Below are 12,087 nucleotides of genomic sequence, written 5' to 3' on the forward strand. Positions count from 1 at the left end.
ATACACTACACTATACACTACATACTACACGACTATGCACTACACTATACACTACATTATACACTACATACTACACGACTATGCACTACACATACATAGGGTAGACGCAGGCTGGGTAGGGCTGTGTCACCTCGCCCGACCAACGGAGAGGGTGCGGAGCGATGTGATGGATGGGCGGTGTTTCATCTGCGTGGTCGTGGCGAAATGAAGGAGGTCTTGGCGGTAGCCTGGAGTTTGTTGTTGCTGGTATCGCTATCGGGAGAGTGTGTGAAAGGTGTACATTACTTCAAGCCAATAATAGCCCTGGCGTGTTGTGTGCAGTGAGCGAGCGTGCGGCGAGTGGAATCAGAGCGTCCGAACTCCGTGGTTGTTTTCAGGAGGCAGAGAGGGGTGTATGGGGAGGTGCAGGAAGAGACGAGAGAGTGTGTCAGAGCAGAAGGACGAGTCTTCCGTTTTTTTGTTTCATCTCCTGCACGAAGAGCCGGGCCGCCGAGTCGCCGTGGACATTTAAAATTTTAAATCTCCAGTCACCCGCGAGCAGTGAAACTCCGCGTCGAGAGGACATCACCACCCATCGTGGTGGTGTGAAGAGGACATCACCACCCATCGTGGTGGTGTCAAGAGGACATCCCCACCCATCGTGGTGGTGTCAAGAGGATATCACCACCCATCGTCATCGTCGTCTCTTCGTCTCCTCCTGCAAAACCCGTCGCATAAATCGAGGGACTACTTGCGAATAAGCGCAGACCAGCAGCTGCAGTTGCAACAGTAGCTAGCAGCAGTAGTAGCAGCAGACCAGCTGTAGTGGCAACAGTAGCTAGCAGCAGTAGTAGCAGCAGACCAGCTGTAGTGGCAACAGTAGCTAGCAGCAGTAGTAGCAGCAGACCAGCTGCAGTGGCAACAGTAGCTAGCAGTAGTAGCAGCAGGCCAGCTGCAGTGACAACAGTAGCTAGCAGCAGTTCTTAGTAGCAGCAGACACAGCTGCAGTGGCAACAGTAGCTAGCAGCAGTAGTAGCACCAGACCAGCTGCAGTGGCAATAGTAACTAGCGGCAGTAGCAGGCGTAGTAACAGCAGCACTAGTAGTAGCAGCAGCAGCGGTAAGTAGCAACAGCAGTAGTAGCATACATTCTAGCAACCACAGTAGCAGCAACAGCAGTAGCAGCAGACATTCTAGCAATAGCAGTAGTAGCAAACATTCTAGCAATAGCAGTAGCAGCAACAGCAGTAGCAGCAGACATTCTAGCAATAGCAGCAGTAGCATACATTCTAGCAACCGCAGTAGCATCAACAGCAGTAGCAGCAGACCAGTAACAGCAGCAACTTGGGTCCCTGCACGCTTCTTGAGCCCTAAAATCGAATTCCGAATCGCGGGTTCTGTTTGTCGTTGTCATTTGAGAGAAATCGAGAGAGAGAGACAGAGTGCGGAGAAAAAGACAGACAGACACAACACGGAGAGAGATATAAGGAGAGAGAAATGTTTATTCGTGTTTAGTTTAAATCGTAGTAGTAGGACTTTCGCGACCGATATGAGTTTACGACTTCAGCAGCACGAACTGATTGTGTGTTAGAGAGTAAACACCCAGAACAAACAACAACAACCAGGTTCATCAGACGATTATCCATAATTGTGAAGAAAGTCTTCCTGTTTGGATCTTAAATAGAGGCAATCATCGACTTACGAACACTCGCACTTAAGAACACTCGCACTTAAGAACACTCGCACTTAAGAACACTCGCACTTAAGAACACTCGCACTTAAGAACACTCGCACTTAAGAACACTCGCACTTAAGAACACTCGCACTTAAGAACACTCGCACTTAAGAACACTCGCACTTAAGAACACTCGCACTTAAGAACACCCGACTTACGGACACCCGACTTACGAACACCCGCACTTACGAACCCAACAACAACAACAACGTCTACAATTCGAGAAGCTGTGTGACTTTTCACCGGTGATCAAAACCAACAGACAAACAACAAACATCAGGCGTTTCGCCGGCATTGCGAAGAGAAGATCGCCGACCGCACTCCACCGATCGCCGTTCGCGATTAGCTTCGACATGAGGTCGCACGCTCAGCTCGTGAAGGCCGCCATCGTCTTCCTGATGGGCAGCTGCGTGTGGCTGCTGCTCCTTAGCCTCGTTTGGACTTCGCAGCTGCAGCCCAGGTGAGGTCGGATTTTGTCCGTTCCGTTCGCATTCGTCCTGCGTTACTACGTGAAAGACGCGTGGTGTGGGTTAGGGGGGTGATGCCTGTTTGTTCTTCCAAGCACTCATAAAATCGCATCATCCCACTGCACAAACCATGGCATCGGCAGCAGCGGATACCCTCATGGTGCCGCACATCATGGGAAATTAAGAATTGCCTCCGGCAGTGTAGAGTGTGTGCGTGACCGTGGCTCATCCGGATACCCTGATGTTAATGACATCAACCAGCATTATCGAACTTCTTTCGATTTAAAGCTTTCGTGACTGCAGGGATTCATCGTCTTGGTTCTTTCGGTAAAGTCATCACGTAGAAGGGAAATAATAAAATTATAAAAATAAAACATTATAAAATACAATTCTCACGACGTTTCGGCCACAACGCAAGCAGCCGTCCTCAGGTGAAGAACAGGGCTGTCGGAAAGACAGCGTCTGAATGACGCTGTCTTTCCGACAGACCTGTTCTTCGTCTGAATGACGCTGTCTTTCCGACAGACCTGCTCTTCACCTGAGGACGGCTGCTTGCGTTGTGACCAAAACGTCGTGAGAATTGTATTTATTATGTTTTATTTTTATTATTTTGCTATTTCCCTTCTACGTGACTTTACCGAAAGAACCAAGAAGATTATCGAACTTCTTTCGCACCGTACGTAGCCAACCGTGTGTTGTCTTAGTGTGGCCTGGGCCTGTTTTTGGTGTTGTCTTTCTGCCTTGCACCAAGGTTGCATCTGGTGTTGACAAATCGGCAGCAAATGCTGCACTTTTGTGCCTTTCCTTTCCTACGCATTGCACTCCTGTCGGTGCTTTTCGTCTTCGCGTTTGTTTGCCGAAACTTTCTGACCCGCCTCCTACTGGAAACAAGTGCTTCATAGCTCATCGGATTCCCGGCTACTGGAGACGCGTTACGTACGTACGTACATTGAACTCGACAAACGCTGCACACTGAGAAACCACGCGCCGACGAGTTCACTGAGAACTTCGGATCGGCTTCTTCAGAGTACGAGCGAGGACAGAGGCTCTGTTCCCTGGGCTGTTGCCACTTTGCAGGTGCCAGACTGTGGAAAACATACCACGGTGGCTAGGAGATGTTAACTACCTCGCCTGGTATGGAGGAGGTCATTGGTTCGACCGCTATATATTTGGAGTTTGCGCGTCTTTATCTATCATCATCGTCATAATCAAGGTGGCTAGGATATCTTAACTAAACTCGCCTGGTATGGAAGAGGTTCTGAGTTCGATCTTGACCCTGATGCCTGCTGCTGTATATTTGAAGCTTGTGTGTCTTTATCTATCATCATCATCATAATGACGGTGGCTAGGATATCTTAACTAACTCGCCTGGTATGGAAGAGGTTCTGAGTTCGATCTTGACCCTGATGCTTGCTGCTGTATATTTGTAGTTTGTGTGTCTCTTTCTCCCCGTGGCCACGTGGATTTTTCTCCGGGCCCTTTCAGTATTTTTTGTTCACGTGCTTTGAGTATTTGTGGTAGCCAGGTCGTTTCTGAGAAAGGGCTACCTATTTGCTCAGTGGAGGCCTAACCGGTTTCATAGTTGTTGGCAGTTTAAGTAGAAACGGAAGGTCCCGCGCCTCAAAATTTTCCACATTTTTGATGCCCGTTTCAGTGATTGATGGCATTTTTGAAATTGCCAATTGCGCGCGAAGTCTGAGCTGACAGTGACTCAAAGCCCGCCTCGAGGCGGAATAAACTCTGCACTGGGGGGTGGCAATGAGCTGCCTCCTCTGAGAACCTGGGTTAGAGCCCTGGGCCATGGTGTCCTATTGGTCTCATGGGGTCATAATGGACGTGTCACAGACACTGAACCAGCTACTCTGTGAACATGGGTTCGAGCCCTGGGTCTGGGTGTCCTCTCTGTCTCTCATGGGGTCATGATGGACGTGTCACAGACACTGAACCAGCTACTCTGTGGACATGGGTTCGAGCCCTGGGTCTGGGTGTCCTCTCTGTCTCTCATGGGGTCATGATGGACGTGTCACAGACACTGAACCAGCTACTCTGTGGACATGGGTTTGAGCTCTGGGTCTGGGTGTCCTCTCTGTCTCTCATGGGGTCATAATGACCTGCCACAGACACTGAGCCAGCTCCTCTGATAACCTAGGTTCGAGCCCTGGGTCTGGGTGTCCCTGTCTTTCATGGGGTCATAATGGACGGGTGTTGACTGTTGTGTTAGCCGGCTCTCTGTGCTGTATTGCATTATATTTCTAAGTTTACAAAGTTTGTTTTTTCTCATTCATTCCTACCTCATGATGGTTGCTTGTGTTGCAATCGAAACGTCGTATTCTATTATCATTTAATTTATTTTCTTTCTACGTGACTTTACTGAAAGAACTAAAAAATAAGCTATTTTAAATCACAATGATTTAGTGATTGTCATGATGATTTCGTGATTACATGGATTATTTAGTGTTCATAATGATTTAGTGATTTTTCGGCGTTTTCTTTTTAATCCGATGCTCCCTCCCTCCCTTCCCCACCCACCCGCCCGCCGAAGCCGCCGGATAATCGATGATCGACCGCGATGGTTGACGGGGATCTTTGCTAGATTTGAAGCTTTCGTGACTGCAAGGATTCATATTTTTAGGTTTTTTCGGTAAAGTCACGTAGGTAAAAATTTTAAAATTAATAAAAGTAAAATAAAAAATAAAATAAAAATCACGACGTTTCGGAAGCAACACAAGCTTCCGTCTTGTGTTGCCTCCGAAACGTCGTGATTTTTAAAATTTTAATTTAATTTACTTTTATTAATTTTAATCACGACGTTTCGGAGGCAACACAAGCTTCCGTCTTGTGTTGCCTCCGAAACGTCGTGATTTTTATTTTATTTTTTTATTTTACTTTTAATAATTTAAATTTATTTTTATACCTACGTGACTTTACCGAAAGAACCATAAGAATATGAGGATCTTTGCCTGCGTCTCCTTTTTTATTTGGAGCGTCCACCTGGGTTTGGGGCAGTGCACGTGGTTGCGTGAGCTATGCGGGCGCCCCCAGTCTGGAAGGGTGGGTGGGTACGTACGTGCCTCGCTCCGAGCGGCGCTGCCGATGAAGGGGACATCTGAGAGGTTAGGGAAAGGCATGTGCGGTGACGCAAGGGGGTTAGACGCACTGCTGAGCTGGCAACTGTCCGTACGTATGATAAATAGTTTATATTTTTTGAAAGTTGGATCGTGTAAATATAAACGCATCGTTAAACCCGCCCCCACCCGACGCGGCCGATTAGTAAGGTTTGTCGTGTAAAAAAAACTGCCAATTAGTTACTAGTTCAGCACCACCGGTTGTGTGTTGGAGATTAAACCCGCAACATTTACAATTCGAGTACCGTCACATTCCGCTGGTGATTACAACAACAGCAGCCAGCTTCATCAGGCGAATTTTCCAGAATTGTGAAGAAAGTCTTCCTCCTGTTTTGGTCTTAAATAGAGGCAGTTCTCGACTTACCAACACTAGACTTACAAACGCCCAACTTACGAACACCCGCACTTACGAAAACCCGACTAACGAACACCACACTTACGAACAATAGACTTACGAACACCCATACTTACGAAAACCCGACTAACGAACACCCGCACTTACGAACAATAGACTTACGAACACCCATACTTACGAAAACCCGACTAACGAACACCCGCACTTACGAACAATAGACTTACGAACACCCATACTTACGAAAACCTGCCTTTTAAACACTCGACTTATGGCCCAGCCGACTTACGAACACCCGCACTGACGAACACCCAACTTACAAACATCTGCACTTGCGAACATCTGCACTTGCGAACACCTGCACTTGCGAACACCTGCACTTACAAAGACCCGCACTGACGAACACCCAACTTACGAACAGCCACATTTACGAAGACCCGACTTACAAACACACACACTTACGAACATCTGACTTACAAACACACGCACTTACGAAACAGCTTCCATAAAAAATATTAAAAAAATTAACATTGACTTAAAACGCAAACTTCGCACGAGCAAACTGGACCGCGGAACTATTTTGTTCAGCCGAACAGGCTGAGACCACCAATCCACACGGCACTCGATCACAGTGGCTATGCGGCTGAATCCAGGCTCCAGGTATTTGCATTGCTCCAAGTGGCTTTCTAATTCTAGATTTGAAGCTTTCGTGACTGCAAGGATTCATATTCTTAGGGTTTTTCGGTAAAGTCACGTAGGTAAAAAATTTAAAATTAATAAAAGTAAAATAAAAAATAAAATAAAAATCACGACGACAGCTATCGTGCTGTGACGGTTCCACCTGAAGACGGAGGCTTGTGTTATCTCCGAAACGTCGTGATTTTTATTTAATTTTTATTTTACTTTTATTAATTTACATTTTTTACCTACGTGACTTTACCAAAAAACCTAAGAATATGGCTTTCTAATATCTCATTGATTTTGATTCTGTACTATGCCATTGTGTTTTATGTCGTATTTGCATTACAATTAATATGAAAGATTAAAATTAGTATTTTTTAGAAAGCGTGCTAATTTGATAATTAATCCATATTTAACTTATTTTTTCTTGTTTTTTTTTGTTCAATATTGCGATAATGATTTTCCATCTATTATATTACTTATCTGTTATTGTTCATTGTTAATTTATTTCACTGTGACTTTCTGCATATGTCTGGGAATCGGTGTTGTTGATGAAACCCGATTTAAAATCTTATTAGCTCACAGGGTAATAAAAATAAACTGAACTGAACTTCTAATATGTGGAAGTCACTGCCTACAGCATCCCACTATGCAAGAACCTTCAGAGCCAGGGTGAACATCCGACTCCAAACGTATTTAATGAATTGAACGAGGTAAAACTGATGGAAAAACACAGCACAAAATACAGCATCTGTTAATACTTGGAATATCAATACAACGAATGAACACTGCAGCAGCATAACATTGTCTTGAATAACATGAAACTCAACAATAGGTTATGGATGGACCAGGCACCTATAGTACATTAGCACTGAATAGCTATACAAGAGGATAAGCTACTGTGTTAAATAAGGGCACATCGTGTAATCACCATACTGTAGCCTAAATGTACAGCACTACATATAACACTGAACTGTGGATGAGATACTTCTTCATCCTTGCTCTCAAGATCACATTAAAGTTACATGGGTACAAATCTAACTCGATTGATTCAATTACAAGTAACATTCACAATAATGCAAGTGACAGGCTTCGTTGTTCATATTTATCATAACAATTTAACAGCATTATAAAGGCTTTTACAGCATTATAAGCACATTCCTAACATTATAACAGAATTCCCAGTATTGTAAGAACATAAAACGAACTTACAGACAATGCGTCTTAAAGTCCCACAATGAACAGATGCACCTGTCTTCACTGAGATGCTATTTGTGCCTCCATTTTGTACTCTGTGTAATGACTGATACCCTGCCTCATGGCTTAGAGAATGTCAAATCGTAACTTCCTGATCAACATCATATCAGGAAATTCCTGTGTACGCACACCTCCACACCTGCCGTGAGGCAGAACAGACTCACTGCAGCATCCATTCGGAGGTTCGGTAAATGCTCTTCCTTCCGAAATTAGAAAGCCACTAGGAGCCATGCATTTTTAAATCATCATAGGTCAGTGGTTCTTAACCTTTTTGGAGGTACTGAACCCCACCAGTTTCATATGCGCATTCACCGAACCCTTCTTAATTGGAAAAATAAAATATGATTTTTTGAAATTCAAAACATAGGTGTATATGTTTTACTGGTGCACAATCATGAGTCAGGTGTGTGTCTTAACCTCCGCCGAACCCCTGAGACTGACTCACCGAACCCCTGGGGTTCGATCGAACCCAGGTTAAGAACCACTGCTCTAGGTGGACAAACTCATTACTTTAGAACTGCTTTATATGTGTTTAGTTGGTTGTCCTCCCCCCTGCACTTCCGATTAGCGTGATTGCCTATGTACAGTGAAAAGAAGTTCAACATACATATAGAGATATCCAGAGGTGTGGACTCGAGTCATGTGACTTGGACTCGAGTCAGACTCGAGTCATGAATTTGATGACTTCAGACTCGACTTGGACTTGCATAACAATGACTTTGTCCCACCTCTGAGGTGTGGACTCGAGTCATGTGACTTGGACTCGAGTCAGATTCGAGTCATGAATTTGATGACTTCAGACTCGACTTGGACTTGCATAACAATGACTTTGTCCCACCTCTGAGGTGTGGACTCGAGTCATGTGACTTGGACTCGAGTCAGACTCGAGTCATGAATTTGATGACTTCAGACTCGACTTGGACTTGCATAACAATGACTTTGTCCCACCTCTGAGGTGTGGACTCGAGTCATGTGACTTGGACTTGAGTCAGACTCGAGTCATGAATTTGATGACTTCAGACTCGACTTGGACTTGCATAACAATGACTTTGTCCCACCTCTGAGGTGTGGACTCGAGTCATGTGACTTGGACTCGAGTCAGATTCGAGTCATGAATTTGATGACTTCAGACTCGACTTGGACTTGCATAACAATGACTTTGTCCCACTTCTGGAGATATCTGGATGATATATTGGTGGTCTGGCCACATGGCAAAGGTACACTTAACGAATTTCTAAATCATCTCAACTCACAAAACCCATCCATTCAGTTTACTATGGAAGTGGAAGTTGACAGAACTTTTCCATTTTTTAGTTTGTTGTCCTTCCCCCACACCTCAGATGAACACGGTTAGCTACGTACGGTGCGAAAGAAGTTCCACACGCGGACATGGATTGATGTTGCTGCTAAATGATGTACGTACGCATTTTTGTACCTTTTTTCGCACCGTACCTGGCCAACCGCGGCTTAATCGGAGGTGCGTGTCTTGCCCCGCATCTCTGATTAGCATGGTTGTTTACGTACGGTACGAAAGAAGTCCAACGTGCACACGTACGTACGTACGCGGATTGATGATGGTGGTGGTGGATTGTGTCCGCTTGCTGTGCGTCTCATTCACGTGTGTAGGCTGACGCCGAGGCTGGCACCCCAAATGGGTTGCGTGTGCCAGGACCGCGTGGAAATCTCCAACAATAACCGCGTGGACGTCACCAATAAGCCGTCTCTGAAGTAAGGACACGGGCATCGATGAAAGTTCCAGGATAGGAGTCTGTTTGGATGGTCCACGAGGCAAATTTTTTGTCTTATCAACGATTATTTAATTTTACCAGGTAAGGGCCCCAAATGGGCTGCCATAGAACCAAGTGGGCTTACCATCGTCATCATCACCACCGTGTGGACATTTTATAGCAGCCAAATACTCTAAATGCATTGGTAGAGGGTGGGTGGGTGAGTGGTGGGTGTGTGAGTGGTGGGTGTGTGAGTGGTGGGTGTGTGAGTGGGTGGGTGTGTGAGTGGGTGGGTGTGTGAGTGGGTGGGTGAGTGGGTGTGTGAGTGGGTTGGTCGTTGGTGGGTTGGTCGTTGGTGGGTGGATAGGTGGTGGGTAGGTGGTGGGTGGTGACTGCGTCAGTGGCTTTCCGCTTTTTTAAACCCTTACCTCTCTCTACCTTTTACTATTTTTATTTGACCAGGTAAGGCCCACTGAGCTACATAGCTCTTATTCAGATAAAACTTGGCTATCACAAATTATAGCTCAAACAAGTGGCTTATCATCGTCGTCATCGTGTGGGAATTTATAGCAGCAGACAAATTATCTAGACTTCTCCAAGACAGAGGTTCTCTGCAAGCCATCTGGCTACCATGAGAGATTCGTTCACGTGGCTATCCACATATACAAACACAGAGACAATTTCAATCGAGAAGATGGATTCTGGCTTAGCAATCATTGGAAGGATTTGATAAACCATTTTGGGTCTTAAATTATTGTGTTCACGCTTACGGTGACTTTCAGACCGCATTCCATTCTCTTGTTCTCCCCCTCCTCTGTTCCGAACATAGATGGACTCGTCCATCTGACCAACTGCCAAATCGCTGTCCGTGGTGCTGACGTTAAGAAAAAAAACGCCACTTTTTTCAAATTTTCTTGCTGTGGATTTCACACCTGATGATGATTGCTTGTGTTGCAGTCGAAACGTCGTGAGAATTTTATTGTTTTATATTTTTATTATTATATTATTTCCCTTCTACGTGATTTTACCGAAAGAACCAAGAATATGCGTGGATGTTCATTCTAAATGTGGAGGGATGGAGGGAAAAACATTAGAGCCCGGAGAAAAATCCACGCGACCATGGGGATAGAGAGAGAGATGCAAACTCCAAATATACAGCAGCAGACGTCAGGGTCGGGATCGACCCCACGACCTCCTGCATACCAGGCGAGGTAGTTAACATCTGCTAGATCTCATCCGGAAATCAATCTCCTAGATGTTAACTACCGCAGTCTTAGACTGCCCATGGGCATCGTGAGCTCGGAGCGGCCTCTGGTCGATGACGATCGCCGTTGATGTTCTTTCTGCTATTGTTGTTGTTGCTGCTGTTGTTGATGTTGGTGTTGATGTTGCTGCTGTTGTTGATGTTGCTGCTGCTGTTGTTGCTGCTGTTGTTGATGTTGCTGCTGCTGTTGTTGCTGCTGTTGTTGATGTTGCTGCTGCTGATGTTGTTGATGTTGCTGCTGTTGTTGATGTTGCTGCTGTTGTTGATGTTGCTGCTGCTGTTGTTGATGTTACTGCTGCTGTTGTTGATGTTGCTGCTGTTGTTGATGTTGCTGCTGTTGTTGATGTTGCTGCTGCTGTTGTTGCTGCTGTTGTTGATGTTGCTGCTGTTGTTGATGTTGCTGCTGCTGTTGTTGATGTTGCTGCTGTTGTTGTTGTTGCGCTCAGTTGCAGGACGGAAGCGCAAACGGCGGTGGAGATGGCGTGCACGCTGAACCTCCAGAGGATCGCCGTGCAGGGGATTCCGGCCAAGTGAGTCGGCCGACCACGCGCATGTGTGTATCCGGTGTGTGTGTGTGTGTAACTCCGTGTGTGTGTGTGTAACTCCGTGTGTGTGTGTAACTCTGTGTGTGTGTGTGTAACTCTGTGTGTGTAACTCTGTGTGTGTAACTCTGTGTGTGTGTAACTCTGTGTGTGTGTGTAACTCTGTTTGTAACTCTATGTGTGTAACTCTGTGTGTGTAATTCTAGTGTTGCAAAAACACTCCCCTACCTCCTCGTGGTGCCGGACGGGCAACGCTGTCGTGGACAGTGCTGTGGGGGGGTTGGGCCAATTCCGATTGGCCTTTCCCCTCTGGACGTTTGTCACCACCACAGCGGCAAAATGGGGGCGCTGGACGGGTACCACAAAACCACGTAAGAAATATTGAATTAATAAGCTTCTGTCGGAGGCCCCGAGGGGGACAGGCGTCATTTGGCGGAGCCAGGAGATTGAATCTTTACCCTCGGGGCTCCTCCAGAAACAACAAAAAGCCACTACGGATGGCCACGTGGAATGTTCGAACGCTCACTGCGGAGGAGAGGCTGCCACTCCTCTGTCGGGAGCTGGACCGGTACCGCCTGGATCTCTGTGGTATTCAGGAGGTCCGGTGGACCGGCTCTGGCTCCTGCCACCATGAGGAGTGGACAGTCCTCTGCTCGGGGCAGGAGACTACCAAACAACAGGGAGTGGCTCTTCTTCTGAACAAAAAAATGAAAAGGACATGGGAGCGTGGCGGTGAGGTGTGGGAAGATGTAAGCCCCAGGCTACTATGGGCACGTCTTCCCATCAACCTGAGGCGGGGAGTGGTGGTCATGGTTACTTATGCCCCCACCGAAGACGAACATCCATGGAGGGATGCAGGCAAGGCCGATGAGTCAGATGCCTTCTATGACCTCCTGTCACAGGTGCTGGCTAAAGTGACCCCTCGGGATAATCATCTTGTTGGGTGACTTCAATGTCCG

The 12,087-nt window shown here is 46.3% G+C and overlaps 1 protein-coding gene across 1 annotated transcript in view; it reads left to right on the top strand.

Annotated features, from left to right (window-relative positions):
- The first annotated feature begins 251 nt into the window (after nucleotides 1-251).
- LOC133356971 (alpha-2,8-sialyltransferase 8E-like) overlaps nucleotides 252-12,087 on the top strand; it is a 45,341-nt gene continuing 33,505 nt past the window's right edge. The window contains exons 1-3 of the mRNA XM_061574701.1: nucleotides 252-2,173; nucleotides 9,222-9,323; nucleotides 11,033-11,116. Coding sequence (XP_061430685.1) covers nucleotides 2,067-2,173; nucleotides 9,222-9,323; nucleotides 11,033-11,116 — 293 coding nt within the window. The 5' untranslated portion in view covers nucleotides 252-2,066. The remainder of the gene's footprint in view (nucleotides 2,174-9,221; nucleotides 9,324-11,032; nucleotides 11,117-12,087) is intronic.

This window comes from Lethenteron reissneri, chromosome 56 (genome assembly GCF_015708825.2).
Source record: "Lethenteron reissneri isolate LAM-NWPU_2019-01 chromosome 56, ASM1570882v1, whole genome shotgun sequence".
Taxonomy (NCBI): Eukaryota; Metazoa; Chordata; class Hyperoartia; order Petromyzontiformes; family Petromyzontidae; genus Lethenteron; species Lethenteron reissneri.